The sequence below is a fragment of the Oncorhynchus mykiss genome, chromosome 10 (assembly GCF_057628025.1).
Source record: "Oncorhynchus mykiss isolate SJ-2025 chromosome 10, ASM5762802v1, whole genome shotgun sequence".
In the NCBI taxonomy this organism is placed as follows: Eukaryota; Metazoa; Chordata; class Actinopteri; order Salmoniformes; family Salmonidae; genus Oncorhynchus; species Oncorhynchus mykiss.
In genome coordinates, this window is record NC_143031.1 from 21,349,470 (window position 1) to 21,370,384 (window position 20,915).

Below are 20,915 nucleotides of genomic sequence, written 5' to 3' on the forward strand. Positions count from 1 at the left end.
CTTGATTTGCTTGAATTAGACTGGGTTCCCCATTGACAGATACCTTAATGGGGGTAGCGTAACCCTAGCTTATATTGTTATTCAACTTGATTTCTTTGCTGTCTTGTTGGCAGGTGTGTGGTCACAACTTTGACGCGGGTGAGCTTGGACCGGGCACCATCGTGGGCAGCGCTGCCTTCAACATGTTTGTGATCATCGGAGTGTGTGTGTGGGTCATCCCCGACGGGGAGTCGCGAAAGATCAAACATCTGAGAGTATTCTTCATCACAGCCTTCTGGAGCATCTTCGCTTACATCTGGCTCTACCTCATCCTGGCTGTTATCTCCCCGGGAGTAGTGGAGGTCTGTATTATTTGCGTGTGTGTGTCTGTGTGTTTGTGTTTCAGCGGGGGTTTATAGACAGATTTTGTATGCATTTGTGTGTTTTTATATTATATAGAAATGTTGTGTGTTAATTCTGCAGGTGTGGGAGGCTCTGGTCACTCTGTTCTACTTCCCAGTGTGTGTGATCTTGGCTTGGATCGCCGACCGCCGCCTGCTCTTCTACAAGTACATGCACAAGCGTTACCGTGCCGACAAGCGGCATGGCATTGTTGTGGAAACGGAAGGTGACCTGGCGCCCAAGGGGATCGATGTAATCATGGACGCTAAGTTCTCGGATAGCAATTCCACTGCTGGAAACTCCTCTAGTGTCTGCACAGTCTCTGTTCAGACAGGCAAGGAGCTGGACCAGAACAGAGATGAGGTAGGCTGAGCCAGGAGATCAGGAAAGAGAACAGTCAGGACGAGTCAGAAGAGTTTAGCATTATAGGAGAGTGGAGTGGGCAGGGAGATGGTATTGGTCCTTTACGTGTCTTAGCCCTGGTGCTGTTCCTTTTTTTAAAACATTGTGTTAACGTTGTATTTCAAACATTGTGTTAACATTGTGTTTACATTGCAGTATAATTTTGTTGTCCTTGTTTAAGCCTGGTATTAACATTTAGTTAATATTGTGTTTACGTTGTGACCTAACCTAGGTGGTACGCATACTGAAGGACCTGAAGCAGAAGCACCCGGACAAAGACCTGGAGCAGCTTATCGAGATGGCCAACTACTCAGCTCTGGTGCAGCAGAGGAAGAGCCGCGCCTTTTACCGCATCCAAGCCACACGCATGATGATCGGTGCCGGCAACGTGCTCAAGAAGCATGCCGCCGAGCACACGCGACGCAAAGCCGCCGCAACGGAGTGTGGAGCCCTGGAGAAAGAGGACAGGGCCACGTGCACCCACCTGTCCTTTGAGCGTTCCCAGTACCAGTGCACAGAGAACTGTGGTACCCTGAGCCTAGCAGTGATCTGTGAGGGTGGCATGGGGCAGCACACCTTCTATGTGGACTACCACACGGAGAATGGCTCGGCAAATGCCGGGGCGGACTATGAGTTTAGCGAGGGGACGCTGGTGTTCAAACCAGGGGAGAGTCGGAAGGAGATTAAGGTTAGATGGAGAGGAGAGAGAAGGAAGGAGAGGGGAAAAGAGGGTGGGAAATTATGAGAGGAGGGAGGTGAATAGTCGCTGTTTACTGTAGTTTTGAGTAATACTTCGATCAACCAAACAATCAATCAACTAACTCATTGACTAGTATTTGTTTACTAGTCAATTTACTAGTTTACTAGTACAGTACTTGTCAGCAACTTGTCATGGCCTGTAACTCCAAAGAGCGAAAAGAGGCGACAGTGGCAAGGGAAAACTTGCTCTTGGATGGATTAGAGATTAGTTTCAATCATTTCAGATGAGATTAGATTAAAGGCACAATGCAGCTGTTTTTACTTCAATAATCAATAATTTCTGGGTAACAATTAAGTACCTTACTGTGATTGTTCTCCATCAAAATACTAGCTGTTATTGGCAGAAAGGTTTGGAACTCTCTTTCTTATTGGAGTGATGTCAACAGGCAGGCCAAAACTCCATCCCACCAAAACAGCATGAAATTTCCAACAGCTCTCACACTAAAAAGTGCATTATCATTATGTTCACAATTTCACAGTATTATTCCTACAAGGAAATATATATAAAACCCAGGAAAGTCACATTTTTGACTGCACTGGGCATTTAAATAAGATTGTCTCAATGCATACAGTAATTCCCAACACAACTTTTTGTGTGTCCCCTGTCCTTTTCAGGTGGGCATCTTGGACGACGACGTCTTCGAGGAAGACGAGCACTTCTTTGTGCGGCTGCAGAATCTCCGTCTGGATGAGGGCGGCAACGAGGTTTCACTGGGAACGCCGCCCAAGGGCCGGCTGGTGGAGCCGTTAGTTGCCATGGTTACCATCCTGGACGACGACCACGCCGGCATCTTCACGTTCGGCCAGCGCATGCTGCGAGTGAGCGAGAGCTCCGGTACGATGGTGGTGACGGTGGTGCGGAACTCTGGCTCGCGGGGCACCGTGATGTTGCCCTACCGCACTGAGGATGGCAGCGCCCGTGCCGGCATGGACTACGAGGAGACCAAGGGCGAGCTTGAGTTCTCCAACGAACAAACCAGGTGAGGCCTGCTCTATGCCAACCCTAAAGTAGGGGGACGGTACCCAGCCGGAACTGTTTGAAATGGCGTCATTACAACCAAATTACAACCTGTTGGTTGTAAACCGGTTGTAATGATATAATTTCATTTGGTTGTAAACTAGTTGTAATCTGGTTGTAATTACATAATTTCAACCAGATGTCAATGCTAGGTCATCAACAGCCTATAGCCTGGTACATGAGGTTAGACCAGGGAAGGGTTACTCTGGATTTTGCTTTCCTTTTAACTGGTGTCTGATTCCACCTGGAAAACCAGCTGTATGCACTTAGTTACACAAACAAATCAATGAAGTACAGACAGGAAGCTGAGAAACCCAGTAGACACTGAGGCTCCAAAACAAGATTGCCTAATGCCTACTCTCTCTGCTAAGGAATCAAACGGAAGGTTTGTTAGCAGCAGTGCTGTACAGATGAGAGTACAGAGTACAGATGAGGGTTGAGGTCTAGAGGGAACTGTCATACAGTTCAGTGTAAATGCATCGTTGTATGTTGGTAAATGTGTTTTTCCATCAGTTTGTGTCCACATTTGTCTATGTACCGTATGTGTCCACATATACTGAATGTTATACGTATCCCTCCCATTAAGCAAATGGGATCAAAATTATATTAATGTACAGTATGTGTGTGTCTGTGTAGGTGTCCACATGTACTATGTTATATTGATGGAAATGTATCCTAAGGCTACAGTAACTGGGGTGATGGGGATTATTATGGGTTGTCACTGTGTCAGTCAGTGACTCCCATGTGGAGCAGCGTCCATTAGTTTATGATTGACAGCCTCTTGCTAATGTTAGCGGACAGATCCTTTCCCTATTAAACGTTCAGACGATATAAGCTGTGGTTGCACATTGGACTAATTGTGCACTTACAGGTAGTACTCATACTGTAATGTGATGTCATTTCAGGTCACATATTGTAGTTATTACTGTAATGGTGCACTAACACCTCGACCTACAGTGGGGCAAAAAAGTATTTAGTCAGCCACCAATTGTGCAAGTTCTCCCACTTAAAAAGATGAGAGAGGCCTGTAGTTTTCATCATAGGCACACTTCAACTATGACAGACAAAATGAAAAAAAAAATCCAGAAAATCACATTGTAGGATTTTTTATGACTTTATTTGCAAATTATGGTGGAAAATAAGTATTTGGTCAATAACAAAAGATTATATCAATACTTTGTTATATACCCTTTGTTGGCAATGACAGAGGTCAAACGTTTTCTGTAAGTCTTCACAAGGTTTTCACACACTGTTGCTGGTATTTTGGCCCATTCCTCCATACAGATCTCCTCTAGAGCAGTGATGTTTTGGGGCTGTTGCTGGGCAACACGGACTTTCAACCTCCAAAGATTTTCTATGCGGTTGAGATCTGGAGACTGGCTAGGCCACTCCAGGACCTTGAAATGCTTCTTACGAAGCCACTCCTTCGTTGCCCGGGCTGTGTGTTTGGGATCATTGTCATGCTGAAAGACCCAGCTCTTTGGTCTTGGCCATAGTGGAGTTTGGAGTGTGACTGTTTGAGGTTGTGGACAGGTGTCTTTTATACTGATAACAAGTTCAAACAGGTGCCATTAATACAGGTAACGAGTGGAGGACAGAGGAGCCTCTTAAAGAAGAAGTTACAGGTCTGTGAGAGCCAGAAATCTTGCTTGTTTGTAGGTGACCAAATCAGTATTTTCCACCATAATTTGCAAATAAATTAATAAAAAATCCTACAATGTGATTTTCAGGATTTTTTTTTTCTCATTTTGTCTGTCATAGTTGAAGTGTGCCTATGATGAAAATTACAGGCCTCTCTCATCTTTTTAAGTGGGAGAACTTGTATAATTGGTGGCTGACTAAATACTTTTTTGCCCCACTGTACATCGTCAATGCGCAAAATGGTACGCAGCATCATCTGGATATGTGTGCAACAAAGTTCAACATTCACGTCTGCTACCATTTCTGTCAAGCCGTCTATGCATACATTTTGATACATACGTTCGATAAATCCAAATGAATATACTTCTGGTGTACCAAAATGCAATGATGCTGTCGGTGTGATCGAGGAGTAAGTGGTAAGTGGTTTAAGGTTCTGTTTATCTGTTGTTTAGTTCATGTTTGTATTTCTGTGTGTGTACAGTACCGTGTGTGTTTGAGTGTTGTGTATGTGATGCACTGTGAATTATTTAGCCTCCGCTATGTGTTAAATTCTTTATTGCACCTCAGCTACTGATGTGATTTAAATGACAGGGTGTTTGTTAATGTTTCAGAGGGTAGGAAAGTATTGTTTGCTTGCTTCATGGGACGGTTGCGAGACCATTCCATCATGGTTGACAACTCCAGGAGTTCACCTTCCAGAGTTCAAAGAACCTTGGCGTGATCCTGGACAACACCCTGTCACTCTCCGCAAACATCAAAGCAGTAACTCGCTCCTGCAGGTTCATGCTCTACAACATCCGTAGAGTACGACCCTACCTAACACAGGAAGTAGCGCAGGTTCTAATTCAGGTCATCTCCCGTCTGGACTACTGCAACTCTCTGTTGGCTGGGTTCCCCGCTTGTGCAATCAAACCCCTGCAACTTGTCCAGAACGCTGCAACCCGCCTGGTGCTCAACATTCCCATGCTCTCCCATGTCAACCCGCTCCTTTGCACATTCCACTGGTTCCAGTCAAAGCCCGCGTCCAACCCTTGCATTTCGTGAAGTAACAGTCGCACTTATTGAGAAACAATTGAAGAGTTTCATTCCAAAACGCTATATATCCATTTTCAGAATTGTTTGAAAATTAACTTTTATTTTTTAAAGAAATTATGAAAGAGATTTTTTTACCGTCTAATCATGGCATAGGGTTGTTCAATGACAGACATGTATTTGTTTAAAATCTGTTACTTGATGGTTTCATTTCAGAGACAAATAATCATGTTTTTTAATGCTATATATCCACGTCACTCTGAGAAATAAGTAGTACTGCTGGGTTTTACACAGTTAACTGTTACAAATAACTACATTTGAAATAAAGAACTGTACAAATGACACATTTGTGACAAAAATAAATAAATAACAATTCAATACAGTTATGAGATCTGTATGTAAAACATTTACATTTGACATTTTTGTCAGATGCTCTTATCCAGAGAGACTTACAGTTAGTGCGTTCATCAACCACAAATCACAGTCAAATGTACAGGATAGGAACAATTCCAGCTAAACAATGAATATACTGTCTAGTGTTTTGCAAAATAACACATCTAAACTCTATGTATAAAAACATGTGTCCCGTACGTGTGGAGAGACGGACCAAGACACAGCGGATGTTGAGTTCCACATATTTATTATAAAGTGAAACTTAGTTTATTGATTTATTTTTTTGTTAATGCTAACTTCGAAACGTGACTATGTGGTGCACATGCACAAAACACAAAGTAATATTCCACAAACACAGGTGGGAAAAATGCTACCTAAATATGATCCCCAATTAGAGACAATGATTACCAGCTGCCTCTAATTGGGAATCAGACAAATCACCAACATAGAAAAATAAACTAGAACACCACATAGAAATAATGAACTAGAATAACCCCAGTCACGCCCTGACCTACTACACCATAGAGAAACAAGGGCTCTCTATGGTCAGGGCATGACAACATGAGGGTACCCATACACATGAAGTTACCCATAAGCAATCATTTCTGATGAAAAAACAAGTGAAAATGTGTGGATTATAAGTGTTTTATAAGTACTCTATAAGTACAGTTGTACTTGCTATTACTGAGATGTGGTTGTCTCACCTAGGTATCTTAAGATGAATGCACTAGCTCTGTGTGTGTGTGTGTGTGTGTGTGTGTGTGTGTGTGTGTGTGTTATTCAACAAAATATTTATCTTAACATGTTTTCCTTTTATCCTCATCAAATGTGTTTAAAACGTCTACAAATATAACAATGTGTATTGATGACAACCCTCTTCTCTCTCTCCCTGTGTGAGTGTGGGTGTGTATATGTATGTATGTGTGTGTGTGTGGGTGGGTGCATGCTTGCATGTCTCTCCACAGTCAGACTCTACAGGTACGCATTGTAAATGTGGAGGAATATGAGAAGCAGGAAAACTTCTTCATTGTGCTGGATGAGCCCAAATGGCTAAAGCGAGGAATCTCAGGTCAGTGGGGTGTGTTGTGTGTGAAGGTTAGTGTTAGTTAATAAAAAATCTCAAAAGGTTTGTTCAACCTACTATCCACTGTTACACACAGCGAAAATTGCCATTTGGCACATATTGTGAGAAACCTTTTCCCACTACACTTGCAGTATCTCTAGAATAGTTTTATAAGATAATTTAAGATTAAATTGATACTTCGGGATTTACAGAATCTACTTCCCCAGAATCAGATGAACTGTCTCTGCAGCCAATTTTCGCCGACAGAGATGGCCGCCTCGCTTCGCGTTGCTAGGAAACTATGCAGTATTTTGTTTTTTTTACGTGTTATTTCTTACATTGGTACCCCAGGTAATCTTAGGTTTTATTACATACAGTCGGGAGGCACTACTTGCTATAAGAGCAACGTGAACTCACCATCATTACGACCAGGAATACGACTTTCCCGAAGCGGATCCTCTGTTTTGCCCACCACCCAGGACAATGGATCGGATCCCAGCCGGCGAACCAAAACAACGACACGTAAAAGGGGCAGACGGAGCGGTCTTCTGGTCAGGCTCCGGAGAAGGGCACATTGCGCACCGCTCCCGAGCATACTACTCGCCAATGTCCAGTCTCTTGACAACAAGGTTGATGAAATCCGAGCAAGGGTAGCATTCCAGACAGACATTAGAGACATCTTTATGTAACGTTCTTTGCTTCACGGAAACATGGCTCACTCGAGACACGCTATCGGAGTCGGTACAGCCAGCTGGTTTCTTCATACATCGCGCCGACAGAAACAAGCATCTTTCTGGTAAGAAGAGGGGCCGGGGGGTATGCCTTATGATTAACAAGACGTGGTGTGATCAAGTCCTTCTGTTCACCTGTCTTAGATTCCTCACAATCGAATGTCGACAGCAGGGTAGCCTAGTGGTTAGAGCGTTGGACTAGTAACCGAGATGACAAGGTACAAATCTGTCATTCTGCCCCTGAACAGGCAGTTAACATTGTTCCTAGGCCATCATTGAAAATAAGAATTTGTTCTTAACTGACTTGCCTAGTTAAATAAAGGTAAAATATTGATTGTGCTACCAGGGCTGGTAAAACCCTGCATCATTGTTATTCTAACTTCCGCGACGCATATAAGGCCCCGCCCTCCTTTTGGAAAAGCTGACCACCACAGCCTATAGACAGAAACTAAAACAGGAAGCTCCCGTGCTCAGGTCTGTTCAACGCTGGTCCGACCAATCTGATTCCACGCTTCAAGATTGCTTCGATCACGTGGATTGGGATATATTCCGCATTGCGTCAATCAACAACATTGACGAATACGCTGATTCGGTGAGCGAGTTTATTAGCAAGTGCACCGGCGATGTCGTACCCACAGCAACTATTAAAACATTCCTAAACCAGAAACCGTGGATTGATGGCAGCATTCGCACGAAACTGAAAGCGCGAACCACTGCTTTTAACCAGGGCAAGGTGACCGGAAACATGACCGAATACAAACAGTGTAGCTATTCCCTCCGCAAGACTAATCAAACAAGCTTTGCGTCAGTATAGAGACAAAGTAGAGTCGACTCAGACACAAGAGGTATGTGGCAGGGTCTACAGTCAATCACGGATTACAAAAAGAAAACCAGCCCCGTCGCGGACAAGGATGTCTTGCTCCCAGACAGACTAAACAACTGCTTTGCTCGCTTTGAGAACAATACAGTGCCACTGACACGGCCACTACCACAACCTGCGGACTCTCCTTCACTGCAGCCGTCATGAGTAAAACATTTAAACGCGTTAACCCTCGCAAGGCTGCAGGACCAGACGGCATCCCCAGCCGCGTCCTCAGAGCACACGCAGACCAGCTGGCTGGTGTTTACAGACATATTCAATCAATCCCTATCCCAGTCTGCTGTTCCCACATTCAAGAGGGCCACCATTGTTCCTGTTCCCAAGAAAGCTAAGGTAACTGAGCTAAACAACTACCACCCCGAAGCACTCACTTCTGTCATCATGAAGTGCTTTGAGAGACTAGTCAAGGACCATATCACCTCCACCCTACCGGACACCCTAGACCCACTCCAATTTGCTTACCGCCCCAATAGGTCCACAGACGACGCAATCACAACCACACTGCACACTGCCCTAACCCAACTGGACAAGAGGAATACCTATGTGAGAATGCTGTTCATCGACTACAGCTCAGCATTTAACACCATAATACCCTCCAAACTCAACATCAAACTCGAGACCCTGGGTCTCGACCCTGGGTCTCGACCCAGTCCTGTACTGGACTTCCTGGCGGGCCGCCCCCAGGTGGTGAGGGTAGGTAACAACATCTCCACCCCGCTGATCCGCAACACTGGGGACCCACAAGGGTGCGTTCTGAGTCCTCTCCTCTCTTTCTCCTGTACTCCCTGTTCATCCACGACTGCGTGGCCATGCATGCCTCCAACTCAATCATCAAGTTTGCAGACGACACTACAGTGGTAGGCTTGATTACCAACAACGACGAGACGGCCTCCAGGGAGGAGGTGAGGGCCCTCGGAGTGTGGTGTCAGGAAAATAACCTCACACTCAACGTCAACAAAACAAAGGAGATGATCATGGACTTAAGGAAACAGCAGAGGGAGCACCCCCCCTATCCACATCAACGGGACAGTAGTGGAGAGGGTAGTAATTTTTAAGTTCCTCGGCGCACACATCACGGACAAACTGAATTGGTCCACCCACACAGACAGCGTGGTGAAGAAGACGCAGCAGCACCTCTTCAACCTCAGGAGGCTGAAGAAATTCGGCTTGTCACCAAAAGCACTCACAAACGTATCACCGCCTGGTACGGCAACTGCTCCGCCCACAACCGTAAGGCTCTCCCGAGGGTAGTGAGGTCTACACAACGCATCACCGGGGGCAAACTACCTGCTCTCCAGGACACCTACACCACCCGATGTCACAGGAAGGCCATAAAGATCATCAAGGACAACAACCACCTGAGCCACTGCCTGTTCACCCCGCTATCATCCAGAAGGCGACTGAAAAATAGCTTCTATCTCAAGGCCATCAGACTTTTTTACATTTTTAAATTTGACCCCTTTTTCTCCCCAATTTTGTGGTATCCAATTGTTAGTAGCTACTATCTTGTCTCATCGCTACAACTCCCGTACGGGCTCGGGAGAGACGAAGGTTGAAAGTCATGCGTCCTCCGATACACAACCCAACCAAGCCGCATTGCTTCTTAACACAGTGCGCATCCAACCTGGAAGCTAGCCGCACCAATGTGTCGGAGGAAACACTGTGCACCTGGCAACCTTGGTTAGCGTGCACTGCGCCCGGCCCGCCACAGGAGTCGCTGGTGCGCGATGAGACAAGGATATCCCTACCGGCCAAGCCCTTCCTAACCCGGACGACGCTATGCCAATTGTGCGTCGCCCCACGGACCTCCCGGTTACGACAGAGCCTGGGCGCAAACCCAGAGTCTCTGGTGGCACAGCCCTTAACCACTGCGCCACCCGGGAGGCCCGGCCATCAGACTTTTAAACAGCCACCACTAACATTGAGTGGCTGCTGCCAACATACTGACTCAACTCCAGCCACTTTAATAATGGAAAAGTTGATGTAAAAAATGTATCACTAGCCACTTTAAACAATGCCACTTAATATAATGTTTACATACCCTACATTACTCATCTCATATGTATATACTGTACTCGATACCATCTACTGCATCTTGCCTATGCTGTTCTGTACTGTCACTCATTCATATATCTTTATGTATAAGGTAGTTTGTAAAAGGTAGTTGTTGTGAAATTGTTAGGTTAGATTACTCGTTGGTTATTACTGCATTGTCGGAACTAGAAGCACAAGCATTTCGCTACACTTGCATTAACATCTCCTAACCATGTGTATGTGACAAATAAGATTTGATTTGGTAGTTTGGTCAGCCAATGCTAACTAACATGCTAACACTTACCCTAGACGTCCAGTCATTGCGCTAATGCTAGTTACATTAGCAACTTCCATCAAACTGCATGCAGAGACATACAAATGGTATCCATGAGTTCATCGGACTTTGGGGAGGTAGATAAAGAGCTTCATTGCCAAAATCCTGAAGTATCCCTTTAATTGTATTGTCCCTCTGGGAAAATCATCCTCAAACAACACTGCGCATTTTCTTGCAATGAGATCTACGTCGGCCCTGCCAAACATTTCCCATATTAGGGAGACCACCCCGGGGTGTAGCCTCCAATCCTGAGAGAGAGGTCCCCACCTGGATAAAAGATCTGCACCGTAGTTGAGTCAACCGGGGACATGCTTCAACTGAAGCGAGAACATGTGCTCACTGCTCCCCAGCAGTAGGGAGTGAGCCAAGATTAGAGTCTCCCAGTGTCCATGAGAACAAGTACAAACTTCAGCCCCCAACGTCCAGGGGCTGAGCACGCTCTACCACTATAGGACAGTTTAGTTGGCGCAATGTAAGACAGTCTCGTTTTCCAATTGTTTGTTTTAGTAGTGTGAATTGTTCCTGATCACACCGAGGTGAAGAGCTGAATAATTGAAGGAATGAAGCCTAGCCTCATGCTTATCACCTGTGGCAGGCGGGACTTCCAGCAAGGCGCGGATTTCATGGTCCTTATCACGTGTGATTGTATATCCTTCATTCAAAGTTGTGAGGGGTGCAACTCCCCCATAGTATGTTGTAGCAAAGTTGACTGACTGAAAGGGAACTCAATGTGCCAAGGAGGAGGTGGTGTGGGAATCAGAAAAAAAGGAACAGAATAGATTAAAATTGGATTGAGGAATGGAGGATATTTATTTGAAAGGAGGGAATTAAAGAAGAGCTGAACTTCAAAAACAACTTAGCTGATTGAAAACGGCCTATATATCATCGGTACTAGTCGTAAAAAATTGTAGTAGTTGCAAAATGGACTACGGGTAAGTGGTAGAACTTTGGTCATTACGTAATATTTTCCATAACCAATCTTCCAAAATGTAGGGAATCTAGGGTACACAACAGCTTTCCCACAACAGCTTTCCTTTTTTGGGGTTTAGATTTCAATCCTGCCCACATGCTCATGGTTGGCAGTGCCAAAATAATCAGTGATTCGGAGCTCAGCAGCAAGCGACCCGATCTCACTGCAGACTCAACCTAAAGTACAGCTGCATGCTATCCAATCGTAGCAGTAGAAACAAACCTATAGCCCGCCCTTTTCTTTATTGACACCAATTGAGGCATTAGTGCACAGTGTCTCTGGACTAAAAACGAGACATACATCATCGCCAATGTTATGTTGACAGAACGAGACTTGTTCGTCATAAACAGCTTGGGTTTTTCCAACTCAAGCATTTTCACATTTTTGAGTTAATGTTAGCATCACAAACACAACTGTTATCAAAGATACTACTCTTCTTCTTCTATTGTATCATTTTTATTGTATAAATGTTTTTATTTCACCTTTATTTAACCAGGTAGGCCAGTTGAGAACAAGTTCTCATTTACAACTGCGAACTGGCCAAGATAAAGTAAAGCAGTGCAACAAAAAACAACACAGAGTTACATGTGGGATAAACAAATGTACAGTCAATAACACAATAGAAACGTTATATACAGTGTGTGCAAATGGCGTAAGGAGGTAAGGCAATAAATAGGCCATAGTAACAAAGTAATTACAATTTAGAAAATTAAGACTGGAGTGATAGATGTGCAGATGATGATGCAAGTAGAAATCCTGGTGTGCAAGCAAAAAAAGAGCAAAAAAAATCAATAAAAACAACATGGGGATGAGGTAGGTAGTTGGATGGACTATTTACAGATGGGCTGTGTACAGCTGCAGCGATCGGTAAGCTGCTCAGATAGCTGATGCTTAAAGTTAGCGAGGGAGATATAAGTCTCCAACTTCAGCTATTTTTGCAATTTGTTCCATCATTGGCAGCAGAGAACTGGAAGGAAAGGCGGCCAAAGTAAGTGTTGGCTTTGGGGATGAGATGACCAGTGAGATATACCTGCTGGGGCGAGTGCTATGGGTGGGTGTTGTTATGGTGACCAGTGAGCTGAGATAAGGTGGAGCTTTACCTAGCAAAGACTTATAGATGATCTGGAGCCAGTGGGTCTGGTGCCGAATATGTAGCGAGGGCCAGCTGATGAGAGCATACAAGTCGCAGTGGTGGGTGGTATATGGGCTTTGGTGACAAAACAGATGGCACTGTGATAGACTGCATCCAGTTTGCTGAGTAGAGTGTTGGAGGCTATTTTGTAGATGACATTTCCGAAGTCGAGGATCGGCAGGATAGTCAGTTTGGCAGCGAGAGTGAAGGAGGGTTTGTTGCGAAATAGGAAGCCGATTCTAGATTTAATTTTGGATTGGAGATGCTTAATATGAGTCTGGAAGGAGAGTTTACAGTCTAGCCAGACACCTAGGTAGTTGTCCACATATTCTAAGTCAGAACCGTCCAGAGTAGTGATGCTAGTCGGGCGGGTGGGTACAGGCAGCTATCGGTTGAAAAGCATGCATTTAGTTTGACTAGAGTTTAAGAGCAGTTGGAGGCCACGGAAGGAGTGTTGTATGGCATTGAAGCTCGTTTGGAGGTGTGTTGTATACAGAATGGTGTCGTCTGCGTAGAGGTGGATCAAGGAAGCACCCGCAGCAAGAGTGACATCATTGATGTATACATAGAAAAGAGTAGGCCCGAGAATTAAACCCTGTGGTACCCCCATAGAGACTGCCAGAGGTCCGGACAACAGGCCCTTCGATTTGACACACTGAACTCTATCTGAGAAGTAGTTGGTGAACCAGGTGAGGCAGTCATCTCAGAAACCAAGACTGTTGTGTCTGCCGATAAGAATGTGGGGATTGACAGATTCAAAAGCCTTGGCCAGGTCGATGAAGACGGCTGCACAGTACTGTCTTTTATCGATGGCAGTTATGATATCGTTTAGTACCTTGAGCGTGGCTGACGTGCACCCGTGACCAGCTCGGAAACCGGATTGCACAGGGGAGAAGGTACAGTGGGATTCGAAATGGTCAGTGATCTGTTTGTTAACTTGGCTGTTTGTTAACTTGGCTATAATGGCATTTGCAATAATTGGATGTGCATTCCGCCACCTACTGTGCAGGTAAATATTAAGGATCCCTAAAAGGAAAAAATAATATACAAAACTAACAACGAACAAAATAATTACTAAACAAAATCAACCCGCTTTTCTGTAACCCCCCCCCCCCCCCCCAATTCTAATCAGGTATACAAGCTCAGAAGACTCCTGTGAGGGCGGGAACATTTCCCAGTGACAATAATCCTTGCAGTCTTTGAGCCCCAAAATCGTATTGGCTGCAGATATAATGATATCCAGTAATGAGATCCAGCTTCTTGGACTTCTTAGACACTTATGCTGTACAATTAATTACTGTGGCTATAAATGCCACAAAATCCACCTTCTTCACAATGAATGTATCAGGATCACTCGATTAACTTAAAACACTAGCAACTGGTTGTAATGCATCTTCAACACTGTTGCCTCTTGCCCCTGGGACTGTCTTCAACGCCTCCACATAGATCTGCTGCACAGCCATGATCCTTGACACCTCCTTCACCCTAACAGGGCACTTAAGGAAGTCTGGAGTATGATCCCCACCACAGTTGCAACAATTTCCATTCACAGATTCTTCAATACCATACTTCTCCCTTCTACAAACATGTGACCATATAATACCTACATGTTTCAAGCAGACCTCCCTGTGCCCTAGAAAGCGAAGGTAACCTGCCTAAATGATTACCGCCCCATAGCATTCACGTCGGTAGCCATGATGAGATTTGAAGGCTGGTCATGGCTCACATCAACACCATTATCCCAGAAAACCTAGACCCATTCCAATTCACATAATGCCCCAACAGATCCACAGATGACACAATCTCAATCGCCTTCCACACTGCCCTTTCTCACCTGGACAAAAGGAACACCTATGTGAGAATGCTGTTCATTGACTACAGCTCAGCGTTCAACACCATAGTGCCCACAAAGATTATCACTAAGCTAATGACCCTTGGACTAAACACCTCTTTCTGCAACTGGATCCTGGACTTCCTGACAGGCCGCCCACAGGTGGTAAGGCTAGGCAACAACACATGTGCCACGCTGATCCTCAACCCGTGGGCCCCTCAGGTGTGCATGCTTAGCCCCCTCCTGTACTCCCTGTTCACCCACAACTGCGTGGCCAAGCACGACTCCAACGCCATCATTAAGTTTGCTGTCGACACAACGGTGGTAGGCCTGATCACCGACAATGATAAGACACCCTATAGGGAGGTCAGAGACCTGGCAGTGTGGTTCCAGGCGAACAACCTTTCCGTGTGCAAGACAAAGGAGATGATCGTGGAATACAGGAAAAGGAGGTCCGAACATGCCCCCATTCACATCGACGGGGCTGTAGTGGAGTGGGTTAAGTTTCAAGTCCCTTGGTGTCCACATCACCAACAAACTATCATGGTCCAAACACACCAAGAAAGTTTTGAAGAGGGCACGACAACGCCTTTTCCCCCTCAGGAGACTGAAAAGATTTGGCATGGGTCCCCACATCCTCAAAAAGTTCTACAGCTGCACCATTGAGAGCATCCTGACCGGTTGCATCACCGCCTGGTATGGCAACTGCTCGGCATCCGACTGCAAGACGCTACAGAAGGTAGTGTGTAAACCACTGGGGCTTCATTGAACCCCCCCCCCCCCCCCTTTGTTTTTACACTGCTGCAACTTGCTGTTTATTATCTATGCATAGTCACTTTACCTCTACCTACATATACAAATTACCTCAACTAACCTGGACCCCCACACATTGACTCGGTTTTATTGTCACATTTTATCCTGTACAATTCCCACACTATAATGGTTTGGGCACAAGTGCTCTCACCGCTTACCTTACATATCCAAGCTTCACATATTCAGGTAGAGTCTCCTCAAAGAACAATAATAATGATAGTCTTTTCTCCTTCCTTACATTTACCATACGGATCAGGTGAAATGCACTGACCACTCCTAGGATTTTCTGACTATATCCAACGAGACTCCAGCTATAACTCCTTTGGCAGGCGTCCTGCTCCGAAGATCAATAGATGTTACTTCTGACGTGGACAATTTTGCCAGATCCAGTGCAGCTTCTTCTGTTCTTCATCGACCCAATAAACCAAAACAAGGCCGCTTCGAGTCACCTTGATTGAATGCACCTTTCCCACTGCTTTCTTCACAGTCCTCAATATTGCAAATGGATTTCCCAAATTAATCTCCTTGTCCAAAAAACGCAGTCCAATAAGAAATGCATTATTGGACCGGTCCTTGTCTTCTACTACAACTTGCTTGGTTTGTTCCATTCTTTTGATTTCACTATTTTTGATTCATTGCCACACTTTCAGATTTAAACACATTCAAAGATACTTCTCTAAAGATGAGGACATTTTAACACTCGGAGCTTGGGATTCTTGACCAATTACGTTCACGTTTTCATGCTGCGTCACGCAGTTGGTACAGTGGCTGTTTGGGATATCACACCCACATCAAACCACACCCCCAAAACAAATGGCTTCTTGCATTTTTTGTGAGAAGGCTAACATACTAGGCCTAATCAATGAGTTCAGCCCCTCTTTGAAGGCAGAATGTAGTGAGGCTGGGAGATGTGCCAAAGATTTTTAACTACACTGACAAGATAATGGACTTGCCTTGGGAATCGTTGTCCATGAAGTCGGAGGAAAGGCTGGAACTCTTAACCAATAAGATGCCAGAGAGATTTGTCACTAGGCAGAACAAGACCTGAAATAAAGTTGTTTTCCTCAAATTCGTTGTGATTGTAATATCTAGCTGAGCTGTAGAACACACGTTTGCACGGTTTCACATTGTAAATCACTCCGACGTTTAATGTACATACTACCTCAATTGGGCCGACCAACCAGTGCTCCCGCACATTGGCTAACCGGGCTACCTGCATTGTGTCCCGCCACCCACCACCCGCCAATCCCTCTTTTACGCTACTGCTACTCTCTGTTCATCATATATGCATAGTCACTTTAACCATATCTACATGTACATTCTACCTCAATCAGCCTGACTAACCGGTGTCTGTATGTAGCCTCGCTACTTTTATAGCCTCACTACTGTATATAGCCTGTATTTTTACTGTTGATTTATTTATTTACTTACCTATTGTTCACCTAATACCTTTTTTTGCACTATTGGTTAGAGCCTGTAATGAAGCATTTCCCTGTAAGGTCTACACCTGTTGTATTCGGTACACGTGACAAATAAACTTTGATTTGATTTGACATGTGCCACTCATTCTGATAATCCATTCATATATAAAGCAGCACACTGTTGTGCACCATAACAACCGCACAGTACGACGTACAGTGCATAACAGTGATGTCAAGCTTGTCCACTCATACAGGACCTTCGTAACAATGTAAACATTATGCACCTCCTAGTCGATCAAATAGGCCTCACGTAGTGAATTAGCTTTCATTTTTTCATGTTAATCGAACTCGATAGACCCTCTCCCATTGAAAAAGCACTTTTTTTCACATGGATGGAAGTCAAGCCTATACCTCTTTGGATGAGCTCACTGGACTATTGCATTTAGTAGAGGATGGAGACGCAGGAATATTTTAATTTGGTGTCGGTTCATTTGTACTGATTCTTTCCTCACTGCATGGTTACTTTCAGAATGCACATTGTGATCTGATGAATCTGTCATTCATTTATTGTTTGTACATTGTCCCAAGTATAATGTTTCTCAGTTGATCAATTCCTTGCATGTGTACTGTCACTTCTGTCTTTTGTCGACTGCTGCTATTTTGACAAGGTCTCTCTTGCAAAATACATTTGATTTCAATGAGACTAACGTGAATAAATAAAGGTTCAATGCAAAAATCACTTTAGCTTGAATAGCATAAGTAATCACATCTCAAAATCACGCATTTATTTTTTTCTCTTCCTATTGCAGCTCTGCTGCTCAACCAGGGTAAGATCTAATAAGTTTTGCACACAATTGAAAGGTCCACTGTGATTTTTACAGACGCTTTTGAACATTAAAATGATATATACCCATTGATTATTTTACAATATCGCTTATTAATGCATCATGAGCTTAGTTCACCTGTCTAACCCCATCATAACTACAAAATATGTATTTGTTTAACTCAATTTATATTAGTTCCATCATGTATTGTAGTAAGAGAACATTCCCCTTTCCTCTCCCCCTTTAGGGAACCCTACTCCAGAAGAGGAGGACGCCAGACGTATCTCAGAGATGGGGAAGCCCATTCTAGGGGAGCACAGCAGGCTAGAGGTCATCATAGAGGAGTCCTACGAGTTTAAGGTGTGTGTGTGTGTGTGTGTGTGTCATATACAGTGTGTGCGTGCGTGTCTGTATGTGTGTTGTGTTGTGTTGTGTTATGTTTGATTAACCCCTCTCACTGTGGCACCCTCTCACCCAACAGATCCGACAGGGAATGACTCCAAATGGGATACTAGACCCGGTATTGTAGCAACTAGCATGCAGTGTGCTCTGGGATTTATTTGACAGGACTGAGGTGTCTCTTAACTGAGAGCCTCTAGAACTGGAGGATCTCTACTTCCATTTACACATTCTCATCTTTCAGAATAGAACAGAGCTGTTGCTCAACCTAGTTTTGCCCCCCACCAGCCATTACACATTTGGTCTATTCAACCACCAGAACACCTGATTCAACTTCTTAAGGGCTTGGTAATTAGATTACTAATTGAATGAGGTGAGCTAGTTCTAAAAATGTATTTTAAACTAATGTGGAATCGCTGGGCTAATCTCTCGGGGGGATGTCCGAGGACCAGGTCGGGAAACACTGGAATAGATACAGTATATTGTGATGTTGATAGAATGTATATCAAAGCCAAGAAACCTTTTCACACAAACTGTCCTGTAAGTGACAAGACAGGAAATGTATGTAATGTAATTGAAAAATAGGGGTAGGATTGTAGAGAATCGAAGGACTGTGAATGTAATAAGAAACCTTAGGTGCTGGTTTGAGCCCGGTAGCAAACACTACAGAATGTCCGGTCAGAACAAGGATGAGGCGGATATCCAGGTTAAGAGGAGTTTAATGGAGGATATCCACACTCACACACACAAATGACACATCTGACCACTCATGGTTCAGACAACTGAGAATCATGTCCAGTGTTAACTGACATTAACTACAGTGGGGCAAAAAAGTATTTAGTCAGCCACCAATTGTGCAAGTTCTCCCACTTAAAAAAGATGAGAGAGGCCTGTCATTTTCATCATAGGTACACTTCAACTATGACAGACAAAATGAAGGAAAAAAATCCAGAAAATCACATTGTAGGATTTTTTATTAATTTATTTGCAAATTATGGTGGAAAATATGTATTTGGTCAATAACAAAACTTTATCTCAATACTTTGTTATATACCCTTTGTTGGCAATGACAGAGGTCAAACGTTTTCTGTAAGTCTTCACAAGGTTTTCACACACTGTTGCTGGTATTTTGGCCCATTCCTCCATGCAGATCTCCTCTAGAGCAGTGATGTTTTGGGGCTTTTGCTGGGCAACACGGACTTTCAACTCCCTCCAAAGATTTTCTATGGGGTTGAGATCTGGAGACTGGCTAGGCCACTCCAGGACCTTGAAATGCTTCTTACGAAGCCACTCCTTCGTTGCCCGTGCGGTGTGTTTGGGATCATTGTCATGCTGAAAGACCCAATGCCCTTGCTGATGGAAGGAAGTTTTCACTAAAAATCTCACGATACATGGCCCCATTCATTCTTTCCTTTACACGGATCAGTCGTCCTGGTCCCTTTGCAGAAAAACAGCCCCAAAGCATGATGTTTCCACCCCCATGCTTCACAGTATGTATGGTGTTCTTTGGATGCAACTCAGCATTCTTTGTCCTCCAAACACGACGAGTTGAGTTTTTACCAAAAAGTTATATTTTGGTTTCATCTGACCATATGACATTCTCCCAATCTTCTTCTGGATCATCCAAATGCTCTCTAGTAAACTTCCGACGGGCCTGGACATGTACTGGCTTAAGCAGGGGGACACATCTGGCACTACAGGATTTGAGTCCCTGGTGGCGTAGTGTGTTACTGATGGTAGGCTTTGTTACTTTGGTCCCAGCTCTCTGCAGGTCATTCACTAGGTCCCCCCGTGTGGTTCTGGGATTTTTGCTCACCGTTCTTGTGATCATTTTGACCCCACGTGGTGAGATCTTGCGTGGAGCCCCAGATCGAGGGAGATTATCAGTGGTCTTGTATGTCTTCCATTTCCTAATATTTGCTCCAACAGTTGATTTCTTCAAACCAAGCTGCTTACTTATTGCAGATTCAGTCTTCCCAGCCTGGTGCAGGTCTATAATTTTGTTTCTGGTGTCCTTTGACAGCTCTTTGGTCTTGGCCATAGTGGAGTTTGGAGTGTGACTGTTTGAGGTTGTGGACAGGTGTCTTTTATTCTGATAACAAGTTCAAACAGGTGCCATTCATACAGGTAACGAGTGGAGGACAGAGGAGCCTCTTAAAGAAGAAGTTACAGGTCTGTGAGAGCCAGAAATCTTGCTTGTTTGTAGGTGACCAAATATTTATTTTCTACCATAATTTGCAAATAAATTCATTAAAAAATCTTCTCATTTTGTCTGTCATAGTTGAAGTGTACCTATGATGAAAATTACAGGCCTCTCTCATCTTGCACAATTGGTGGCTGACTAAATCCTTTTTTGCCCCACTGTATGTGGTCCTGAAAGGAAAGAGGAGAAAGAAATAATATCACATATGGCATCATTTAGTAACCAAAAAAGTGTTAAACTAATCAAAATATATTTTAGATTCTTTAAAGTAGCCACCCTTTGCCTCGATGACAGCTTTGCACACTCATTCTCTCAACCAGCTTCACCTGGAATGCTTTTCAAACAGTCTTGAAGGATTTCCCACATATGCGGAGTACTTGTTGGCTGCTTTTCCATCACTCTGCGGTCCAACTCATCCGAAACCATCTCAATTGGGTTGACGTCAGGTGATTGTGGAGGTCAAATCATCTGATTCATTCTCCATCACTCTATTTATTGGTCAAATAGCCCGTACACAGCGTGGAGGTGTGTTAGGTCATTGTCCTGTTGAAAAACAAATTATTGTCCCACTATGCGCCAACCAGATGGGATGGCGTATCGCTGCAGAATGCTGTGGTAGCCATGCTGGTTAAGTGTGCGTTGAATTCTCAGTAA

The 20,915-nt window shown here is 44.2% G+C and overlaps 1 protein-coding gene across 9 annotated transcripts in view; it reads left to right on the plus strand.

The window, feature by feature from the left end:
- slc8a2a (solute carrier family 8 member 2a) overlaps window positions 1-20,915 on the plus strand; it is a 58,259-nt gene that overhangs the window by 31,513 nt on the left and 5,831 nt on the right. For 3 of the 9 annotated variants that reach the window (XM_021617759.3, XM_090186127.1, XM_090186126.1), the window contains 7 exons: window positions 114-341; window positions 463-744; window positions 1,016-1,471; window positions 2,158-2,522; window positions 6,592-6,695; window positions 17,645-17,662; window positions 17,907-18,019. In XM_021617759.3, the coding sequence (XP_021473434.2) occupies window positions 114-341; window positions 463-744; window positions 1,016-1,471; window positions 2,158-2,522; window positions 6,592-6,695; window positions 17,645-17,662; window positions 17,907-18,019 (1,566 nt within the window). Of the gene's footprint in view, window positions 1-113; window positions 342-462; window positions 745-1,015; window positions 1,472-2,157; window positions 2,523-6,591; window positions 8,815-17,644; window positions 17,663-17,906; window positions 18,020-18,140; window positions 18,251-20,915 lie in introns of those variants that run through there. The other 6 variants (XM_021617760.3, XM_090186130.1, XM_090186128.1 and 3 more) reach the window with 4 other exon arrangements.